This window comes from Centruroides vittatus, unplaced genomic scaffold (genome assembly GCF_030686945.1).
Source record: "Centruroides vittatus isolate TY-2023 unplaced genomic scaffold, ASM3068694v2 scaffold_861, whole genome shotgun sequence".
Classification (NCBI taxonomy): Eukaryota; Metazoa; Arthropoda; class Arachnida; order Scorpiones; family Buthidae; genus Centruroides; species Centruroides vittatus.
This window is the reverse complement of record NW_027122718.1, coordinates 1326070-1349746: the sequence shown is the minus strand read 5'-3', so window position 1 is coordinate 1349746 and position 23677 is coordinate 1326070. Positions and strand designations below refer to the sequence as shown.

The 23677-nt window shown below is 32.7% G+C and overlaps 1 protein-coding gene across 1 annotated transcript in view; it reads right to left on the bottom strand.

Annotated features, from left to right (window-relative positions):
• Positions 1-23677, bottom strand: part of LOC136990022 (dynamin-like) — a 126509-nt gene that overhangs the window by 88960 nt on the left and 13872 nt on the right. The window contains 1 exon segment of the mRNA XM_067288344.1: positions 8668-8741. Coding sequence (XP_067144445.1) covers positions 8668-8741 — 74 coding nt within the window.

The window sequence follows — 23677 nt, the reverse complement described above, 5'->3', positions numbered from 1 at the left end:
AAGCGCCGCCATTTTGTATACCTAGGGTAACATTAACCTACTTTTTCTATGATACTTGCTTGAAACAACTTTAAAATATACGGTATAATCTCCATAATCCAGCCATTCATTAGTTTGACACATCCAGAAATCTGACTAATGCATTATTACAGGCATTATTGCCAAGTCATACAAGCTTCTCACTAGTTTAAACTGCAGTTCTCACTAAATTTGAACAACTTCCCACTAATCATGGTATAATACCAAGTCCAAGCTTGAACACTCCAGCTTGGATACAATATTAAAGATTGTAGGCTAGTCACCTTAGGCTGGTCAAAAAAAGTTCTATAACAATATATTGTTATAAGACACCCTTCCCCCAAAATATTGTTGATATAAAAATCAGGCCCCCAAACTTCTTATGGTCAATCTGATTTCTCACTAAATTTAGTGGCCGTCCACCAACATGGCAACACTAATTATCAGCAACAGCAGTTGCTTGGATGTTTTGATCAGTAGTCCAACTTATGTTGCTGCTTCATTAACCGTTGACCCAATGCTGTCAAATTCTCTTATGTGCCATTGAATTCACCTTATTTCTAATCTCCTTAATCTGACACTGCTCTGGTCCCATATGTCAGGTTACAGAGATTGTACTATAGTTAATAACACATAGAAGTACATTTAATTTTTTTTTAATTTGTCACCTATCTAGCAGCAATACATTTAATATGCAAACATTTTCAATCAGTTTCAGAGATTATCACAGGTTACAAATTCTTTAGTTCAAATAATTAAAATTCACAAAAAACTGCAACAAATTAAGCTTTTATGTTCATATCCATTCTCAAACAATTTAAATAATGTAACATTATAAAAAATACAATAAATGCAATACAAAAACTTTTATCTAAAGCTACTAATGTACAGAATGCAATCAAATATACAGCTTGACTAGTCTTGTCACACAGTCCAGAATTTTCATAGCTATCCAGAACTTTATTCAGTCATTAAATGTTCAAGATTCCAAAATTATCATAAATAAGGTACTTAAGAATATATGCTTCCAATATTTAACAAAACAGATTTGGTGTGTGATCAAGAGTTTATACTGTTATTTGTATCTACAAAACTGAGTAGAACATTCAGCAGACAAGCCATCATATGCCACAATCATGTACATCATACAAGAAGAACTGTCAGATTGGGCCATATTATAGTCTGATAATTTGGCAGTTCATTTGGATTTAACTAAAAATTAGGTTTTTAGTTGATGTTCATATACAGTGTGATTGTAAAGATCCTCTATAGTGAGTGGAGAAACAGGAAGAGCTTCAGCAACAAAGTAATGATATCACAGCAGACTCAAAAAGTAATGCATATTGAAAGAGTTAAAGTTATGAATTCACCACCCGGCTGAGCCACATAGGCATGGCCCACTGTGAAGGAATGTTACAATTGCGCTGTGTTAGTAGTACTTGACAAATTCTGCAAAATCACTTACAAACAACAACTCCAAAATCAAGATTACATAACAATATACCAAGGTCTGTTCAAGTATGACCTGGACTCAAATGGCACCAATATGTGATCCAATTTACTTAAGTAAACACCACAGGGCAAATTGTGATGTTTACTTAAGGAAAAAGTTCAATTTATATGGATCAAATGGTTTTCAATATTGCTATCATGATTTATAAAAAGAACCAGAAACTGGCTTTAGTTGTACTTTAGAGGTGAAATCATAATGCATTAAAAATTTGCCAGGACAAATTCACATTTAGAAAAAATATATATTTCTTTCCGGACTATACACACAAATGGGTCCAATACAATACAATACTTTTATTCAGTCTATACAATGTACAATGCCAGCACCGCTGAGCACAGCTGGGCTGAAGATACAGTATAATACATTTTAGGATGTTTAATTTACATTAAAGTAACAAAGTTGAGAAATTACAAATGGTTGAAAAGATAAGCCGCGACAATGATTATTATTTACAATAGAAATTATAATGATAATGAATAACAGTACTATAATATACATTATGCATTAAGCATTATAATGCTGAATAGGAACTTCTATATAAGATTAAAGGCAGAATGTGCATAAGAAGCATTGATGCTACATTGCTGATTGAATAAGAACACACATAAGCTGAACTGGTAGCCAATAAGTAAAGTCCAATGTCTCAGACACGGAACAGTGCTGATGATGTAATATTTTTTAATTAAGTCATGGAAGTATTCGTAGTTTTGTTTCTTAATGAGGTTCTTGTGTCCCTCTTGCCAGACGTCTCCATTTTCTTCTACTGATGTTTTTAGTCTAACGCAGTTAAAGATGTAATGCTCACTTCCAATAGTCAGGAATTGAGTGGTGTAGTGGTTGATGTGCATCCAGTCATTGTGTAAGTAATAATCAATAATAAGTATAAACTTAAATGTTATTTAAAATTTATTTTGTATACTAGTACTTTATATATATTAACAGGACTTATTATACTGGAAATTATGGATGCAGATATTTAGTCTTACAGATCAGAAATAAGGTTCTTTATTTAGTTCACCTGGTGAACTAAATAAAGTACATATAGAAAGTACTAGTATACAAAATAAATTTTAAATAGAGTTAAAAAGGACACAAAGGCATAATAATTAAATGTTATTTGATTATTGTTATCCATCCAATCAGTTTGCCATTTCTTAATGAGTTCCTGTTTTAGATTAACCTTGATGTGCCTTATTGAAATTTTGAATAATCAAGCTGCAGGTCCGTGTTCCGAGCTGCAGACTTTGCAAGCTCATCTGCTCTTTCATTTCCTCCCGTGCCAACACGAGCCTTAGTCCAATTAAAATTGATAATATTGGAGATAGTAATGGTTTCTTTGATAATATAGTTTGCAAGCAAATGATATGTTGAGTTTTGCAAAAGATGTAAGGCCAAGGTGCAGTCAGTAAAAATAGAGAGTCGAATGTTGCTGAATTTGCTGTTGCTCCATTGTAGGGCCCTAAGAATGGTTAATAGCTCAGCTTGAAAGGCAGAGCAGCTAGGGTGTAGCCTGTAACTGTTGTTGTGAATTTCAATGTTTTTTGATAGGCCACGAAGATGCTTCCCATGCCGGTGTTTTGTTTGAAGCCGTCAGTAAAAATACTTATTTCTGCATAGTCATTGCAATTAATTGTAATTGTTGGTAGATGGTAGGGGCTGATGGTATCCCTGTAATCTACAGGTTTCTCTATATCTCTTGCTTGGAAAAAATCGTCGTCTATGTTAATGCTATTCCCTCTGAGAATATTCCAGATCTTTGCATAGTTCTCTATGAGAAGGTTGATAGGGGCTTTTTTTGTAATGACTTGCAGGCTAGTGGTGGGGCTAGTCCTGTAGCCTTTGGCAATGTATAGAAGTGCCCTCCTTTGTGATGATATTAGCTTTCTTGAGATGTGTTATTTGTTAATGGCTGTTGCCCATGTACTGCAAGCATATGTGATAATTGGTATATATACCATGTCATAGATGGTAACCATGGCTTTCAAGTTCAAATCCCATATATTCTTTGCAAAGCAAGCCAGGTTTTAAAATATTCTTCCTTTACTGTTAGAGATATACTCAATATGGTTTGTCCAGAGAAGCTTATGATTTAACAGGATTCCAAGATATTTAAGTGATTTTTTAATTTTTATTGTGTTTCCTCCCATTTTAATTGTTGGGCTTCCCTTTTATAAAGATTTTTTGCCAGGTTCGGTAAATATAATGCCCTGCGTCTTGCTGGGATTGAAATGTAATTTATGTCTAGAGCCCCAGTGTTCAATATTGCTGATGATCTTGTTGCCTCTTAACTCCAGTTCCATTCAGGAGTTGGCCCTAATAAGAATGAAGACGCCGTCTGCATAGGCAGCAGTGTCATCCTGCCCGAAATCCTGAGTTAAGAAATTGTCAAATAGCATGTTTCAAAGAAGTGGGCTGCATGCTGAGCCTTGCAAACACCCCCTGGTAATTTTATGTTCAAAGTAATTATGGCCAGATTGTAGAATGGCCTTATGGTTAGAAAAGTAATCTTTAAAGATGTAAATATTGCGGGGCATTCAAAGTTACGGAGTTGATGGAGCACCAGCAGCCACCAAGCGGAATCAAACGCCTTGCTGATGTCCAAACTTATGCCCAAAGTTTGGATATCAGCTTTGGGCAGGTTTGGACATTAAGGTGCTAAAATTAAACTCCAGGGATAATCTCTAGTCCCGCTGAGCATCATGATGCCAGTAAGGATACAGGCTGGTTTATTTCTGATGCAATATGGCTCCTGGATTAGGCATATATCATAATTGTTCAGCTTTTTGTTGAGAAGGGAGGTTGCATCAATCCCCCTCCCCAAGTTGACCTGCAGAATCTTAATTTTATTATTAGAGTTCTGACCCATAGTCAGTTTTTTCTATAATTGTCTTCCTGGTTTTTTGGAATGTTGGGCAGGAGTCGTCTTGCATTGTGTTTGTAATTAAGCCCACTTCTCTTACAATTGTTGTAAATAGGATCCTTTTGTTTATTTAGGCAATCTTTAAAGCTATGTTCCCCTTGTGCATTGACTGCACACAGAAGAAGGATGACTATAAATCTTTGGTTGAATGTCCAAATTTGCAGCATTTATAACATTGTAACTGCATGAAAATCCCATATGTGGCATCTAGACCATTGTATATTTATTTTGCCGACTCTTAGAAAGATATGTTTCAGCCTTGATGCAACCTGAATCATCCAATTAGTGAAGGGCTTTCCCTTTTTTCCTACCTGGAATTTGAGCTTGCATTGTTTATTAAATTCTTCCTCTTGCATCATTTTCATTAATTTGTTGGTTTTGTTCATATATGCAGCTCATTATATCATCCTTGATCATATCTGTGGGTATTGAGTTATCATTTTTGGGAGTATTTTAGTAGGTAACTTGGCAATAAGGTTTGTGGCTGACTTCCTTATGGCCTGGCAGAGGGTGTCAATATTTGGTTGTTTTTCCAGTTCCAATGCAATACCTCCATTTCTTATTTTCCATATTTTGTTTACACCAATTTTCAGTTTTAATGGGTTTATTTCCTACTGTATTGTCTTTATTGTAGATTAGCAGCACATGTGAATTTGTATTCTGTATTTTTGACTTTCCTTGTTTAATAGTTGGTATGTTAGTCTGAGTTACATTGCTGTATGATGGAGTGATATGCAACTCTTTTTCCCCAGAGAGGTAACTTTGTGTAAGATTTCAGTTTGTTTGTTAAGTATAATTTCTTCCTCGTCTTTCTCTATAAGTTCATCTATTTTTTCCCTAATAATAGTTTGATTGTCATTGTTGCTTTCTTTTCCCAAATTTTCTTGAATTGTATTTATATTCTTTATAATTTGCTGCTGGTTTTTAAGTAATGTATTTGAGTTAGTATCACTCTTCCAAATATTGAGTTTGTTATTAATGCTCTGAAATATGATAATCAACAAACCATCAAACTGCTACAGTTTGATGGTTTGTTGATTATCATATTTGTCATAAATACCGATGATCCGTTCAGCACTTTTAATTATAAATTTTATGTGCTTTCTCAAGCTCAGCTTGGTGCCCTCATTATCTGCGAGGTAGCCCTTGAGCTCATCCAGAACAACAAAAGCAGCCTGATGAAGATCTGCAGTGGAACAGAAGGAAGCATTGGCCATAATAAAAGCAATGGCAAAACTCCTAAACAATCCCCTCCAAAATAACAATGCTACTTAAAGACAGAGAAGTAGATGCTAATTAGCTACTTGAATGACTTAAATTAAATGACCTAAAAGGGAGTAAGATGAGAATGTTGCAGATAAATTTAAACAAATGACTAGCCATGCCTGTGATGTGGCTACTATAAGGAATAGTAAACAATGCTAGCTTAGCCCTGAAGTAAAGCTAAATCCTAAGAGTAAATAAAATGAAATGAATGCAAACAGCTGCAATGGTTAAATACTAAAAGATCCGTTAAAAAAAAAATAACAAACTATTACAAGTATTGTTAAAAGTCTGTTACATAACTGTTGCAACAGACAATAATGATCAAAATACAAAATAAGTAAAACAGCAAGGCCGTATTTGGGACAAGACTATGTCTCGAAGACTCACTACTAAGCGGCATCACTTCGACGCTCACAGCGGGTCTCATTCTCATTCTCCAATCATCTTTTGTATTGCTGGTTCTGAGCACATTCAAACTTCCATGGCCACAGCCATAACCACGAGGTCTTCCACAATGCATTTTCATTGAAATTAATCTATTGAATGCTGAAATTTCTCTCTGTTGCATGATGCCCAAGGTTGAATTTTTGACAATGCAAAAATTTCCTGTTTTTGAAAAAAATAATGGTGGCTATTGTATCATTCACAAATATTTTTTTATTTTGCACAAACAAAATATATATAACTACGCACCATCTAGTTTCAAAAAGTTCCGATGATGAAACGAGATATCTCCGGCCAATCGATCAAGGTTATGTGCTAACATGGCGACCAGAACTATGTGGGGAATAACATGAGACAGGTAAATCGGTTTATTTTTTCAAAGATTTGTTTGTCAAAATTTGATTTAGCAACATTCGCATTTTGAACTTCCCAACGCACATGTTAGTCAAAATTCGATTTCACAATATTCGTATTTCCAACTTACCAACCAGCAATGCATGCGCAAATCTCACACTACTGCCTGTTTGTAGAGTGTGTTGCCAATTTGTATTTTATTGTGTTTCGGTTCTCGGTCCCCTGACTACCTACAAGTCTGATTTTTTTTATGCATGCATGATTTGGGCACCTAATACTCTGTGCCAAATTTCAACTCCTGACATGTACTCCTTCATACCTCTAGGCTGATAAGACAGCAGGACGTACAATTTTATAAACAAGACATAGTCTTGTCAATTAATATATAGGACTAATGGGAAAAACCAAAATAAAAGTCCATAACCAATTAAAGACTTAAACTATACCTACGAAATTTAGACCCCATAAGCTAAGTGATCCCTCTTGCTGCCCCCTAAAGTTAATTTCCCCACTCGCTAAAATCAATCAAAAATTAAAAATGAAATTAACTATAACTTCCCCCTAATTGCCAAAAATAAACAGATGACCTACCGAACTGTTGGGAGTGTCGAATGAAACCTGAATATAATCCGAGGCATAAGCTAATACAAATAAATCCGCTGCGAAAAAACCACAAAATGCAAAGCTCAAGAAAACACATGCACGAAGCACTAACAAATCTATGGCGAAACAGACCTTTTATTTGAGGTTACATGTCCGCTGTCAAATGTAAATAAATTAAAAAGTCCTCTAGCGGTGGCTAACACAATTATAAAATTAATAATTACATTAAAAGTTTGCCAGGACGAATTCACATTTAGAAAAAATATACATTTCTTTCCGGACTATACATACAGGTGTGAAAGGACAGAAGGATTTGGACTCATTTGTATGTATAGTCCAGAAAGAAATATATATTTTTTCTAAATGTGAATTCGTCCTGGCAAACTTTTAATGTAATTATTAATTTTATAATTGTGTTAGCCACCGCTAGAGGACTTTTTAACTTATTTACATTTGACAGTGGACATGTAGCCTCAAATAAAAGGTCTGTTTCGCCGTAGATTTGTTATTGCCTCTACAAAGCATGTGAAAGGACAGAAGGATTTGGACTCATTTGTATGTATAGTCTGGAAAGAAATATATATTTTTTCTAAATGAAATCATAATGGTTTAGATGCTTTTTCTTTCTATAGAAAGCTTCCATTAGTCCAAATTTTTATTTAAATAACATCAGATGACTACATCAGTAAGCTAGAATATAATTTGCTGAATCATATCAAAACTTCTTACAGGAGAACTTTTGATATTTTTCAGAGCAGCAATGCTTCAATAATAATTGGTTTCCAATAAAGAAGAAATTTTGGACTAGCCAGAAGGTAATCTGGATCTAAAATCCATTGAGAACTTATGGGAGAATTTTAGTTGAAAGATGTATGAAAACTGAAGTAATTTCAAATTACCTCTTAAGTTTAAAAAGCAAATTATGGAATGCAATTTCTATTAAAACTTTACAATTTGTAAAGTTTAATAGAAATGGTAGATTCAATGCTGAACAAAATTTTCTGTATGATATCAACTACAGATGATATATAGTATTAAAACTAAGACTTTTAAATGATTATTTTTTAATTTTTATGCTTCAGCTATTTAAATAATAGCTTACAAGACATTTTTGAAATGGTGCAAACATAATTTAACCTTTAATTTGCATATTTTTAAATAAAAATATTTGAATTCTGTTTTCAGAAATTATTCTAGATATATTTTTCTTGAAGTGATGTCACTATTTAAATCACAATTAAATACATTTTGCATAAAAACTAATATTTGTCATATGTGTTTTGAAAAACCACAGTGGGACTATCCATATTTCTTTCACTTTACTGTCTAGTCTAGAAAAACAATGCTAGATTTTAATATATATTGTTAATTTGAAGGAAATTTTACAAAAGGGATATATTATTTAAGTCAGTTTATTAACATAAAATTAAACTATTAAATCCTTACATAAATTCTTATGATCTTTCAATCTTAAATTATTTAAAAGATACTTACAAAATACTTATTAAAAGAATGAATATAAATCTTATAAAGTAATTTATTAAATTACCAGTATTTGAATTAAACAGCTGCAAAACCAATGGACGTCTTGTTACGATGCCAGATCCTCTTGGTAAGAAATCTCTATAATATAAATTAAAGTAAAAAAATGTCATCCTTCTAATTCTTACTTTGTAGTTAATTTTACAAAAATAAGTAATTAATAAAAAATAAGTAATTAATATAAATTTTATAATAATTAAATTATGTAGGTTTTTATAAGAAATAATTAACATAAAATCTATTATAATTTTGTATTAAATAATCTTTACTGAAATATTGACACCAATTAACTATATACAAACTTCCAATGCAAACCAGAAGTCACATTATTTCAATTCAAAAATTTTCCTCTGAAAGGAGTTAGATAGATAACTGCATGACTCTATTTGTTAAGGGAAAAGTATGATGTACAGGGGCACTGCTAATTTGAGGTGGAGAGCATATATGGACCATTTATTTTGAAAGTCCAGTTTTGGAAAAAATTGAGAAATCACATAATATACATACAATTTAGTGTAAACTTTTTATTTATAAACAATTCACACTTAGCATTTTAAAATAACAATACGCTTTGATCAATTAAAAATTCATTGGTAAATGACATTGCATAATCATTGATTATGAAAGTGGTATAAGTCTGTTTTCTGCAGTGTAATTAAGCACTTGGGCTGTCCATTTAATTACATCTGCATTTTCCTTAAACTTTTACTCCTCCCTCTTGTCCCAGTTTGTCCAAGTTTTTGTAACCCTTCCCCTGTTTGGATGTCGAACATAATGCAACCCCCATTAAAACCTTTATCACTTTATGAATGATAGATACCATAAGTGGAAATGAAACATACAAGAAACTTTGAAATAAATATAATAAAATGCATAAACTGTATAAAATTTAATGAAATAAACGGATGTCCACTAATGCTCAACCCCCCTTGTCTGACTTGTCTTAAGGGAGGGGGTTAACTTTCTTAAGACAAGTCGCTTCCAGTGTGGACATCATTTATGGACAGCCCTTTACAACAGAGGAATAAAACTATGAATTTTACCAACAAATATACAATTTGATGGAATGGAAAAAAAAATCTATGTAATGAACCTAAATGAAAAGCAGTGTCTAATGGTAAGCTCATAATAATGATAAAGTTATAAAATAGTTTAACGATAAGTAAATATTTTTAATATTCAGAATAAACAACACTATTTTATTTCTTGTTATTCTAAATATGAAGTTCTTGTTATTATATATAAACAAAATCAGAATAAAACATAATGTGTTTCAAGTGAAATTGAGTTTTACATAATAGAAATTTAATGAATTTTACAGTTCAATAATTATAAAAGTGGTGTAAGTCCATTTATGGCCCAGAAAGAATATATTAGTTTAGTTAAATTCACATAGAAGTCTTTATGCAATCAACTTACATATTTCTAAAGTCATAGAAACATTGTCAAACTTAGTACACTTTATTTATATTTTTGAATCAACTAAAACGCAAATGTTTAAATATCTCGAAAGAAGAAAAAATGGACTTACACCACTTTCAAAATAAACGGTCCATATTTCAAGTTAAATAAATTAAAAATTGCAGCCCAGCATTGTGACGATGTCACAATAAATAATTACTCATTGAGACATTATTTTCTCTCTTCTTATTAAATAATAATAATGTCTAAAAAATGAAAATGTATTTTCAAGTAATCCCTGTAATTTTGGTTCTATTTCTCTTATATGATCGCAAGTTATTTTTAACAAATATTTTAGTAAATAATAAGAGATCACCATGTTCTACTAAGAGATATCAAATGTTAATTTTATCTTATTACCACATTACAACTATACTTATATTAGAATATATTGTATCAAATTATGAAAATTTGACATTTGCCTCATTGAACTTTAGCACTCTATCTTTACATAAAATAGATATTGAGATAGGAAGATATATAAGAATTTTCAACACTATGCATGACATTGAAATCAATGTTTCTTGAAACAATCTTGTTTTAATATATGAATTAAGAGAACATTATACAATCCAACTGCTAGAACAGATGTATATTTTCCAGTGGCGTGCCGTCATTGGAAGCGATGGAAGCGCTGCTTCCACCTTCCAATGACCTTCCCTTGTATTTTATAAAATACAGTAGAACCTCGATTATCCGGATTTTCGATTATCCAAATTGTACAAAATAAACAAAAATTGTACGAATTTGATGATTTGCACTTGGAGAATTGCGACACTGTTTATGTTTATGGAAGGCATGAAACAAAATTTTGAAAAGACCATTAGTAAATTCCAGTAACACAGTAGAAAGTGGTTAGGAGACATTGCGGAAGCAATAGCACAAATTTCAATATGTGCCGAATGTGACGAAGATTATGTAAGCGAGTGGTTAAATTGCGATGCGAACGATCCTGGATTCCAAATTTTGAATCATGAGGAAATAATTAAAGATGTACTTGCCTCGGACGAACAAGATCGAGAAGACGAAGAAAAGATTTGCGAAGCAAGAGATAATGGTCCTAAACATTCTGAAGCTTTTCAGTGCTTAGATGTCGCCATGAAGTGGTTTGAGAGCTAAGAAGAGTGTAACTCAGGACAACTTATATGTCTTAAAAATATTCGCAATTTAGCAGCTTCAAAAAGAATAGCTAGCTTTAAACAAAAATTGTTAATTAAATTTCTTAATAAAAAATAATTTAACATTGAAGCTATATGTAAGTCTAGACAAATAAAAATTATTCATACTGTATGTACATGTCTTTCACTGTCAATTATTATTTTTTCGATTATCCGGATTTTTCCTTATCCGGACTACCTTCATCCCCAATTAGTCTGGATAATAGAGGTTCTACTGTATAAATATTCATATTTTAACGTACTTTTAATTAATTAAAATTAATATTTTATTATAACTGCATTATGTATCTTTTACAAATTTCTATACTACATGTGAAATAAACGATAAGATTGCTATTGTATATTCAAATAATTCGGTGGCGGAAGGAATGTCGAAACCGGGTCAGTTTCCAAGCAGCCAGATTATATAGGCATTGGCGCATGCACTTTACAGAGCACCAACCTCAACTGGTTTAGCTTGTAGAAGCAACACACGCATAAAGCATCCAATTTTATATCCTGGACCGGTTCTGGGCTGTTAGCCGCCTGCTAGATATTCGGCCACCCTCACCCGATTATGTGAATCATGAGCAGACTAGATCAACGGCGGGCAACCGCAGGCCAGTTACGGCTCGCAAAAAGTTTCTATCCGGCCCGCGAGATCTTTAATAGATTATTAAATTAGAAAAATAACTAATTAATAGTTATTTTTCCAATTCTTTTGTAATTTTTGAAAACGATAAGAGAAATAAATGTAGTAATTAACTTTTTATTTATTTATTTCATATTTGCAGACTAAAAAAATTACAAGTCACAAGAAGGCGTTGATTAACTACTACGGCCGCGGAAAAAACGTAAAATTTATTCTGGCCCGTGTTATAAAAAAGGTTGCCCACCCTAGACTAGATTTATAACTTAACCCAACCGATAGGAGTTTACTGGCATGTTTTTATGATAGTTCTGTATAGTTGACAGGAGTTTCAAAAAAATCCATTAAAATATTTGATATATTTCTTCTGCATTTATTCTGCTCTCCCATCTTATATTACTTACGGATTTCAATGTTAAACCGGTGATATTACGATTTAATATGTCCCATCTGTAAGGGGATGGAGAAAAAACGTGTACAATTCTAGTACAGTGTTAAAAAATTAACTGTTACTTTGACAGCATCATTTACAACCAAATTTAATGAATGAGACATACAATGGTACAAAAAAAAGCTCTAGAATTTATTTTCCTTAAATTTACGATTTATATATCCATTGTCATAAAAATTTGTCTTTCCAATGTTTTCCCAAGACTACAGATATTCAGATACAAAGTAACTGGTTTCGACTTATTTCCACTAAGAAGTAGTTAAATAATTAAGAGATTAGAAAATGGGGACATAAATAAAACCCTGCCGAAAGAGCCAGAATTTTACTTAAACAAAAGCTTAACGGAACCAATCACTAGCTCAGTACAGTAGGGAACTGATTTCCGTGTACACCTGGTACTAAAACAAATTACAGTAGTTAGAAAACAAATGACTATTAAGTTTAACATATTTACATCTATGGTGAGAAACGTTTAAAATTTACAACAACCCTGTGGCGTCCTTTGAGATATACTAGTGATGCGACAAAAGAGGCATTTGACATTGACCGGTATCGGCACCCTCGGGATTTGGCAGCCTGCGTGCATGCACGCGCCGCACACCTACCAGGACGTCTCTGATTCCATTCCTTAGCCACTCATAGGGAGCTATTTCACTACGTGGATTGTTTTAAGACTTAAAAAGTAAAGAATATTTTGTTATTTTTATGTACGTTTCTTCACAAAGTTATATTTAATTATAAGTTTCTTTAAAAGTATATTCGTACAATTGAAAAATTTTTTGTACTAGGTATGTATATTCATCACACCTACTCAGACTCAGCTTCTTAATGAATATACTAGATACATCCAATACACCTTATTGCTGAGAATAGATATTTATTACCTAAAACTAACGTTTTCAGCCCAATTTATGGGCCATCTTCAGGTTACAGTTGTTCAACTCTAATGCAAAATCGAACACGTTCAAAATTAAACCAAATTAGAACATACGTTTAAATTAAAACTAATAGAACAAGCATATCACAAAATAATAAATAACAATCTGATACCATAATATATACGGGTTGGCTTCAAAATGCTCTTAACCTTGGACGGTTGCTTCTTCGAAATCCACAGCAGTTTTTTTCCCGTATTTCTTCCTTAAACTAATGCTTATCTGGTCCGTTAACCCAACCACTCTTAAATTGATACTCGCTAATGTATCCGGGTTCTTTTCAAATATATTCTCTTCCAGTTCCACTATTTCTTTAATGGTTCTGTACTTTATATTCTTTACTTGTTTAATTGAATTATTTAAGCATAGCATTCTTACTCTTTCCCGTAACGACATACATTCATCAGGCAACTTAATTCTAAAAATGGACATTGGATAAATTCTTCTTGCCCGACACTCTTTCAAGAATTGTAATCTGGAGTCCATTTTTACAATTTTCACAGCAAGTTTTCTATAACTCCTATGTAGACAGGCCGATGACACCATAATTAATCACCTACTCAGACTCAGCTTCTTAATGCATATACTAGATACATCCAATACACCTTATTGCTGAGAACAGATATTTATTACCTAAAACTAACGTTTTCGGCCCAATTTATGGGCCATCTTCAGGTTACAGTTGTTCGACTCTAACCAACATGGCTTAAAACTTAACCTTGAGCAAGTTAGTAACAAGGAGCTACACTTCTTGGACGTTGGCATTGAATTTAAGAATGGAGCTTTATGCACGAAGGTGTACATCAAGCCCACACATGATCCGATGTATATTCCGGCAAATTCCAATGACCCAACGGTTTATAAATTATCCGCATTTAGGGCCCTAATCAGAAGAGCGTTTTTGTATTGCTCAGATGTAATGGACACGATGAATGAGCTGGGTAGAATCAAAAAGGTAGCAAAGGAGTTAGGGTTTGGAACAAGAACTATAGAGCGTTTAATAGCGGCGTACGTAAGGCCTAGGAGCAACTCTAAGAAGAAACCGGAGGCTGGGGTAACTTCACAAAGTTTACGTATAATAAATGTCTCTTCCCGATTATGAAGCAAATAGCGAGACACAAAAACGCCAGTATAATATGCAAAAGGGCCCCCACAGTGTATAGGTTGATTAGAAACGACAAAGAAAGAATTGATGATAAAGAGCAGGCAGGAGTATATGCAATTCCCTACAAAAATGACCAGTTGGGAATCGATAAGGACTACGTAGGTGTCACTAATAGAAACCTTGGAGTGAGGATAAAGGAGCACCGGTACGATGTCGCAAAAAACAGGTGTGCAACAGCATTATCCAAAATGGCGCAAGCGGATGGTTCGGTTGTTGAATGGGAGGATGCCAAAATTCTTGCGAAAGTACGCTCGCCAACGCTGTCATCCATAACTGAGAAATGCGAAATCTACAGAGCGAGTTTGGCTGACAGATGTTTAAATTATAAGGATGCGATGGGGTTACCGTCATCCTGGAAGTACATAGTAAGAAGTAACACACGTAATAATGCGTCTGCCGTGACTCAGTAGGTATCTGGGTTAATGCATAAGGAATTGTTCCTTAAGATTTACGGCCAGTCACAGTATTTTATTTTATTTATTTCATTTTCATTTTTCGTGTTATTTTGATTTTTGTTATTTATTATTTTGTGATATGCTTGTTCTATTAGTTTAATTTAAACGTATGTTCTAATTTGGTTTAATTTTGAACGTGTTCGATTTTGCATTAGAGTCAAACAACTGTAACCTGAAGATGGCCCATAAATTGGGCCGAAAACGTTAGTTTTAGGTAATAAATATCTGTTCTCAGCAATAAGGTGTATTGGATGTATCTAGTATATTCATCACACATTTTGTTTTACCAAGTAAGTTTTTTTTTTATAATTTTAATTTTAGCCCTTATATTGTGGCTACTGATTAAAAATTTTATTTTAAAAAAGTTTTGGCTCAAGACCGTATAATGAAAAAAAAAAAAAAAAAAACATTATTAAAAGAGGAAGACCAATGCCTAAATTAAATATAAATATGTCAACAAAAAAATTTTGACATTTTGACGATAAAATTTATGACGAATGACGATTCTTTCGTAAAATTGAAGCAATTTGGAAATCAAAATAGAATAGAATTTAACATTGGTAGACAATATAAAATAAATATTGAAAATTATAACAAGATAATTACGATTAATAGATATATCTAAATTAATAGATGTTATATGTTTTTTCTCAAAGCAAGAATTGGCATTTAGAGGGCATAGGGAATTTATTGAATCTGTGAAAATATGTTAATTTCTTTGTTAAAAGAAATACACGTGGAACCAAAATAAAAATGAAAAAAGTAAATTTTAATTTAGGTAAAAGATAATAGCTACAGGTTCTTTTTGGATGCCAGTATATTTTCTGTCCCGACAGATGGAAATAAACGTTGTACAAAAATTCCCCGACTCATACGTAGCTCGCAACAAAAGAAAAATAATTAAACTAATCTTATGCTAATGTTATACTATTATAAACACGAATAAAAAAAATGAAAATTAAAACTAATATTAAACTAAAGGAGAAGAATAAAGGACAGGTAAGAAAATGTAAGAAGTTAGGAAAGGGGTACCCAGTGTTGGTCCTTGAGGTCTTCGAAAAAATCGGTCGAGGGTCTTGCACAAAATATGTAGAGGGGATTCTCTTTTTCCTTTCAGTTTATTCGCTTGCCAAAATTCACAGTTAATTCTCATGAATCAATCTCAAACAAAATGGATCGATCACAACGAATTCTTTAGTCTGTCAATCAAACGCTACTCTTTCTCTTCTGCACGCTGCCAGAACGCACCAGAAGCTCCTCTCGCTTCCCTTTCTTGAGTCCAAATCCTTTTTGTTCTCTCCTTCACAACCCTCCTGCCCTCTAGTTTCGTACTCGACCCCTCAGGGGTCGCACACCCTTTCTTTGTTCTAGGGGATATACTATGACCACATAAGAAAAGGAATGTCAGAGAGACATTCCAAAGAGGAAAAACAATAGGTAAAAAAAGGAAAAGGGGATGAAAGCGTGAGAAAGTGAAATTAAAAATAATAATAAAATATACACTATATACAACACATGGCATACAGCCACAAATCTAATAAGAAAATTCAATATAATTACCTCTGTTATTTATTAAGTATGTCAGATAATCTATTATACGTCAGAAAATACATTTAAAGAAGTATACGGTTTTTATTGGCTTATCGAACAAACGAATACGAACAAGCCCTGACACGCAATTAATTGATTGCCTTGTAAGTCGGCTTCTTACAGAAACACAGCTTCCCTATCATCAAATGTCACGGCACGCCACTGATATTTTCTCTAAATATACCAATATAATTAATGTCCATGATGCCACTCAATGAAGAATTGTGGAAATGAAAACTTTGCATAAAATGTACATTAAATAAATAAATAAAAATATATATTTATTTATTTATTTATGTTAATTATCAATACATTGTAAATTCTGATTGAGAATTTGTTAATTAAAATTTACTCTTATGTTATTCAATTCTGTAATTCGAATTCAAATGTATTTTGTTCTTTGGTAGCTGATGATGGCCTAATAAAGGCTGAAAACATTTCTAGATTAATGAATGGTTTCGGTTTCCTTAAAAAAATATTTCAACTTACATTTAAACATCTACATTAGATTTACTAAAACTTTGTTAAAAAATAAATGATTCATAACTAATGGAGAAATTCTGCTTTGCACAAAAAATTTGGAATTATATCCTTGATATAATAAAATATCTAAAAAAGATTTTAAAAAATTAGTTTTTCAGACAAACAGATTTCTACTTAATGGAATTTTAAGTAATATCTATCCTTATGATTACATTAGGAATGAGAAAGAAAAACAAAAGTGCGAAAGACTGGACTTGATGAAATTTTTTGTCATTCGAATGTTAAATTAGTTCAAAACCAAGAGAAAACAAAATTTTTTCAATTTAATTACTGGAGGATGATTGCATCTCTCCCTGCAGTCACTTCCTTTCCCAGGGGACTCATCGAATGTGTCACCGGGAGCTAACAACAAATATTCACTATTGGTCGAAATTAGTAATGTGGCTAAAAAGAGGGCATCGAAACCAAAGGGGGAGGACCCCCCGATATAAAAGGATTGAATCAAGGACAAGAAGGTCATCAACAGTCCGGGAATTTGCCGATCTACTTCCTTTTAATGTGAGTGCTCCATTGCTGAACCTTTCGTTCGCCCTTCCACCAATCCCTCGACCATCATTCCTGTCTATTTATGCCGTTCTCTGAACCTGACAAGCCGACGTCACGAACTCGAATTCTCTCCACGATCCAGAATGATCCTGTCATCTACAATCTTTGATCTACGACCACGACAATCAATGCTCCAATCAAGGTATTTCGCATCATGTGTAATATTGTAATCTCTCTCAGCTAGGAAACCCGTTAACTTGAATACTCAATCATGTTACGCTATATAGCTTTATCCAATTTAAGCTGCTATTTGAAAGCTAAACAGAATCTTCTGTTATTTTATGTATATGTATAAATAATTTATATAAATAAACAAGTATAAATAATAAAAGTTAACTCACGCCAAAGTTGCATATACTTCTGATAAGTAGCACTGAGTTCAGCGTTAACGTAGATTCTTCTTTTTACAACGAATTCTTTCCATTATGAGCTCTTCAAAGTTCTTTATTCCTCAGATGTGATTTTTTTTTACTCCTTAAGCTGCTTGAGTCTTCCTGATTATACAGTATCTTTCTTAGATAAGATTGAACTGTGACCTACTGTAAACCTGTTCAAGTCATACTGCCCAGCAACATCAGACATCATCTTCACACTTTTGACATCATCTTTACTATTGCAAATACTTTCGACGAAAAATTACGATCGTCGTCTTCAGGCGAATGTGGAAAGAACAAATTTACGATCGTAATTTTTCATCGAAAGTACTTGCAATAAAAAGAAGAATCTACGTTAACGCTGAACTCAGTGCTACTTATCAGAAGTAAATAAACAAGTATTTTTTCCTTTATAAGTAAGTTGTAGTGTGCACTTCTTTAGGTTGCAACGTCTCTCGGTCTGTCTCCATCCCAGACCTCTAGTGTCTACATACGCGACTGCTCGCGCAAAACAAATTGCAGCCAACAAGGTTTCTGTGTCTGCCTTAAAAAACACAGTGGTGTCAGTTCTGACATAGGCATCACTGGTCTGGTGCCGACCCTCTGGTCACAAAGGTAATGAAAGAGAAATTGCAAAAACAAGCATATTACATTAGACCAACAAGAAGAACCCTGAACACCAGATTCAATGATCATTTAGATGATTCTATGAAAGGCAAAATGACAACCTTAGCAGAGATGCATTAGACAAAGAAAAGAAAATAAATTGGAGGGGTGCTAGCTTATTGGAAGAAATAGAGGACAAGAAAATTATCAGGAGAGCTGAAAATATATAGATTTGGAAGAAAGGTTTGAGATCAGAAGTAATTAACATCAGAAATGGAGATGATTTATTAATGGAAATGGGTAATCAGGTAAGAAAAAAATGAAAAGAAAAAAAATAATACTTTGATTAAAAGAAAACATCTGAGAGGGGGCACTATGTAAAATTTGTCTGTGTAACAGTTTAAAATACTTTAAAAAAAAAAAAAATATTTTGAAAATGAATAGAACATTAAATTCCTCAGGCATTTATTCAAAAGCAAAAGTTGCAGTTAGGATGGCCAGTAACTCATACTTTTGAAATGGTCAAGTACAGTGGGTGATCAGTTAACAAATACAATTCGTTCCAAGACTTTGTTTGCTATCCGAATTGTTTGTTAACCGGTTATCGATTTACCATAGGTTTTTACGGAAATTTGATTAATTTGTTCTGAAATCAGACATCTTCTGCCAAAACAATAAAAAATATAAATGAATGTAATAAGAAAAAGTGTGTATATGTAATAATAAAAAATACATATATACACAGTCTTGCATTTTTATTAGTCATGTTTTTTCTGTTTATGGGGGGGTTAAAGAATCTGTCTAATGTCGATTGCTTTTCTCTCTTCTTCAGGATTTTTCAGAAGTAATTAATAGCATTGTAATTGTAGAGCTCCCCAAGCCTATTAACCTCAACCTGGTTTGGATGCCATTCTAAGACCATTGTTCTGACATCCTCCCACTTCTTCAAAAGATCTTTAACAGCAAATGTTGGCATTAATCCTCTTTTTCAGAAGAAAACATATCTTGCCGAGTTTCATTGGATATCTTCTGATAAGTAGCACTGAGTTCAGCGTTAACGTAGATTCTTCTTTTTACAGACGAATTCTGTTCCATTATGAGCTCTTCAAAGTTCTTTATTCCTCAGATGTGATTTTTTTTTACTCCTTAAGCTGCTTGAGTCTTCCTGATTATACAGTATCTTTCTTAGATAAGATTGAACTGTGGCCTACTGTAAACCTGTTCAAGCAATACTGCCCAGCAACATCAGACATCATCTTCACACTCTCTATCCTTTGCTATTATACTTTCATCTTTCGAAAATAAAAACAGACGCAAAACTTAATGACTGCTCGCCCGACAGTCTCGCGAATACTATAAAAGAATTGTTTCTGTCAGAAAAATAAAAGGCTGGAATTACAAGGGAGAGTTTCAAAGTTCGGAGGAATACTATCCGATTAGTATATACCGGGTTGAGCATGGATGTCGACATCTCCCGCGCTCCAAAAAGTTTCAAATTGTTGCCCAAAGACGAGGGAAGACCAATCGGTTTATAATTTTACGTCGCTTCTTTGTTCTGTGAGATGTTCGTAGTCTGAACATAAAAATCTTTCACGAATGTGTTTCGCTATCTGATTTGTTCATTAACCAATCACCCACTGTACTTGACCAGCTCAAAAGTATCTGAGCATTAGAAGATACACTGTTTTCTTAGATTGATCTCTGAAGAGTAGTTTCTTAATTTAATTCTAAAATTTTATACAGAAATTAAGGATTGAGCAAAGATATATTTTTTATGCATTTTCAACAAGAACAAAACACCTCTTACAAAAGGCAAATATAACATATACTCTAATGGAAAGATTTGAATTTGGGGGACATAGTTACCATAAAAAAACATATTCCAATGAAATTACATTATTTTCATTTTGCCACTGTCAACTTGACAAAATAACAAACAAAACTTTTCTTTCTTTCTTTTTGGGGAATTTTTCTGATTTCTGCCTTGTGAGATGGAGACAACATATTTCAATCAAAAAAAATTCAATTCAGCAATATACAGTAAGCATGTAAACTAAAAATCTACACAATTTTGACAGGAATATTTGATATCTTTTTAAAAATAAAATTGAGAACAATGTAGATTGTTGCTTGAATTCCAGAGATTTAAATTTATATTGTCATAACAACAATATTTAACAATAGTGTTCAACTCTTCACTAACACTGGGAATTTACTACACTCACAACAAAAAACGAACCTGTTACCGGCGTGTATCTTGTAAAAAATCATCTCACAAATGTTTTCGAACTGTAACAATATTTAAAGCACAAACAAAATGAAGCAGCTTAATGAAGAGCAAAGAACTGTAGTTGTCAAATTTTACAATGTAAGGAATGGGGAAAAAGTTTTATAGTTAAACATTTGTGGATATGGGAGTCACAAGGATAGTTTACAGCATCACAGAAAGGAAAGTGATAAGACTGTTGTTAAATGACCAGGGAGTGGACAAAAGGGATTTAAAATGACAGATAGCAAAGGGAGTCCTTTGGAAAAGTCAGTCAGTAAGAAAACAAAAATTCAAAATAGCTCATCACTATGTTAAAAACATACTAATCAAGTAAAATGTCCTTTCAGAGTGAAAATCAACCCCAAAATATAGGGGGGAAAAAACCAACTTGAATTGCTGTGATAAACGTGTGAGAGCAATTTCAAGACTTTAAATGAACCGAATGTTATTATGGACAATGAATCATATTTTATTTTTAATGAAAGCTTTACTTTTACTTTTGACTATGCTGGGAAAACTGGGAACAACATGTACTATTGTAAAGATGGGGTTGAAATTGATCCACAGATAAAATTTAAATACCATAAAAAATTTCCTCAGAAAGTGTTGCTTCAGGTAGCAATCTGTCCAAAGGATGATCTTAAGCATTCATAACACTCTTGCCTCACCATCAACAAAGAATTATACATAAAGGAGTGTATTAAGAAGAGGCTGATTCCGTTCTTCAAAAAACACCACTCAAATGGCCTGTATGTCTTCTGACCAGACCTTGCAACCGTGCATTATGCAACAGACACAGCTTCTGTGCTAGAAGAAGTAGTCTCATGTCTGAAATAGAATAATGTTGTAAAGCTCCTCCTCATAAAATAATGTAAATGTTCCTCAGCTGTGCACAATTGAATAATTTTGGGCCAGCTGAAACAGATGTACAAAAATAAATGATTGACAAAAATGAAGCAGAACTGAAACAATGCACCAAGTCTAAATGCTATCAATTTAATTCATACTATTTTCAAACTTTGTTGGCTGACTTCAAGACCAAAATCAGAAAAGCCACCAAGAACCAGGGGTCTTAATTTCAATAATATTGAAGTATCAGTACAACAGGAGGCTTAGATTGTATGTTAGAATGTCAAATCACACATAATAGCCTAAAGGATTAGTGTACAATATATTTATGCATGCATAACCTCAGACATGCCATATAAACCTCCTATTCATATTGGATGCAGGACTTTGTATTATCAAAAGTTGTTAAGTCTAGACACCCAGATTTTGTAATTTAAAGATAAAAGAAACTAATTTTGTCAATTCTGTATTACTGGATAAACATATTGTAAAAAATAAAGAAGGTTGATTTTTAGGGTTCGATGTTTGAATTTTGTTTGGAGATAATTATGCTCATGAAAATGCAATTTACATTTATATATCATACTTTCTTATTTGCTGAATTCTTCCTAATATGTAAACAACTAATAAAGGTTAGTATACTTCAAAGTTAATATATCCCAGATTCAAATATATCAACTCTAAAAGACCATCTCACCATTTTCTCCAAAGTACTGATGTTTCTTTGGTTTTTTTGCAGCTGATTTCTAATTGCCAATGAATCAGATTTTAGAACAAATCACTGAACATTCAAATTCAGCACCATCAAAAACTACTAGGTAACGTATTTCATTTGTAATATGCTATTTGGTAATTCTTCTACTCAAATGCCATGAATTGATTGGACAAATAGATATCTTTTGTCTGCAACAGGCTTCTTAAAGTTTATTCAATAAAGAAAGAAAAAAAAAATGGTTGTTGACCTCCTCCTGAATAAATCAAGTATGAAGTACAATATTTTATTTAAGAAACATTCAATGTACAGTACATCACAAAACTTCCTTAAAAACAATAAGTCTGGTAGAAGTATCATTTTTATCATCAGTACATGTAATTTTTATTTTCACGAAAATTATTACTGCCTGAAATGAATGCAATTTTAAAGAAGCTATCCTGATAATTCTGTAAATGGTTTTGTCTAAAATTCTTTACAGTTCTTTCAAGCCAGCAACTTAATGTAGAAGAAAGATGACATCTTTTTACATATGCACTGGACATGATAATCATTTATTAAAAGCAAAGTAATATCTTACTAACATTGAATTTAAAATAAAGTTTAATAAAGCACTAAACCATAAAAATTTCTGTATTGCTCAGCATGTAGAGCAGGTGTTCTGGTAGATGCTTGCAAACTCCATTATTATTATTATATCATCAAAAAGCATGTGATAACACAAATAGTCACTTAACAAAATTTATATTTATAAAAAAATTTTATATGTATTTAAAACTTTATACTTTTTATGAAATATCAGATCTCCCACTCAACCTACGGGTTAAAAAGAGACTAAAAGGAGAATTTCATCTAGCATGTATTTTTATAGGCTTTATTTGCCAACTGCACTCATACATTTTATGACAACTAGCACTTTCACTTGATAACAGTTCAATATCTGACAAAATAGAGATGCTAAATATACCAAACAACAAGTGATTTAGTATTTGATAATTATTTCTTGAATCTTTTATTAAGAAATGATGTGATGAGATTTTTCTGTTCAATAGTCTTTTGCCGTAATTGAAGATCTATTTCCAAAGTGACGTATCTCCATTTTTTATTTTTTTTAGTTCATGGGACCAATGCATTGATAATATGCTTTTCTATAGTGCTACAATATATTTTTTTTGAACCAGGTGTTACTTCTGTTAAAAAAACGTATCAAAAAATTGGTTTTCTTTTCAAATGTGGTGTTTTTCGTTTTATATTT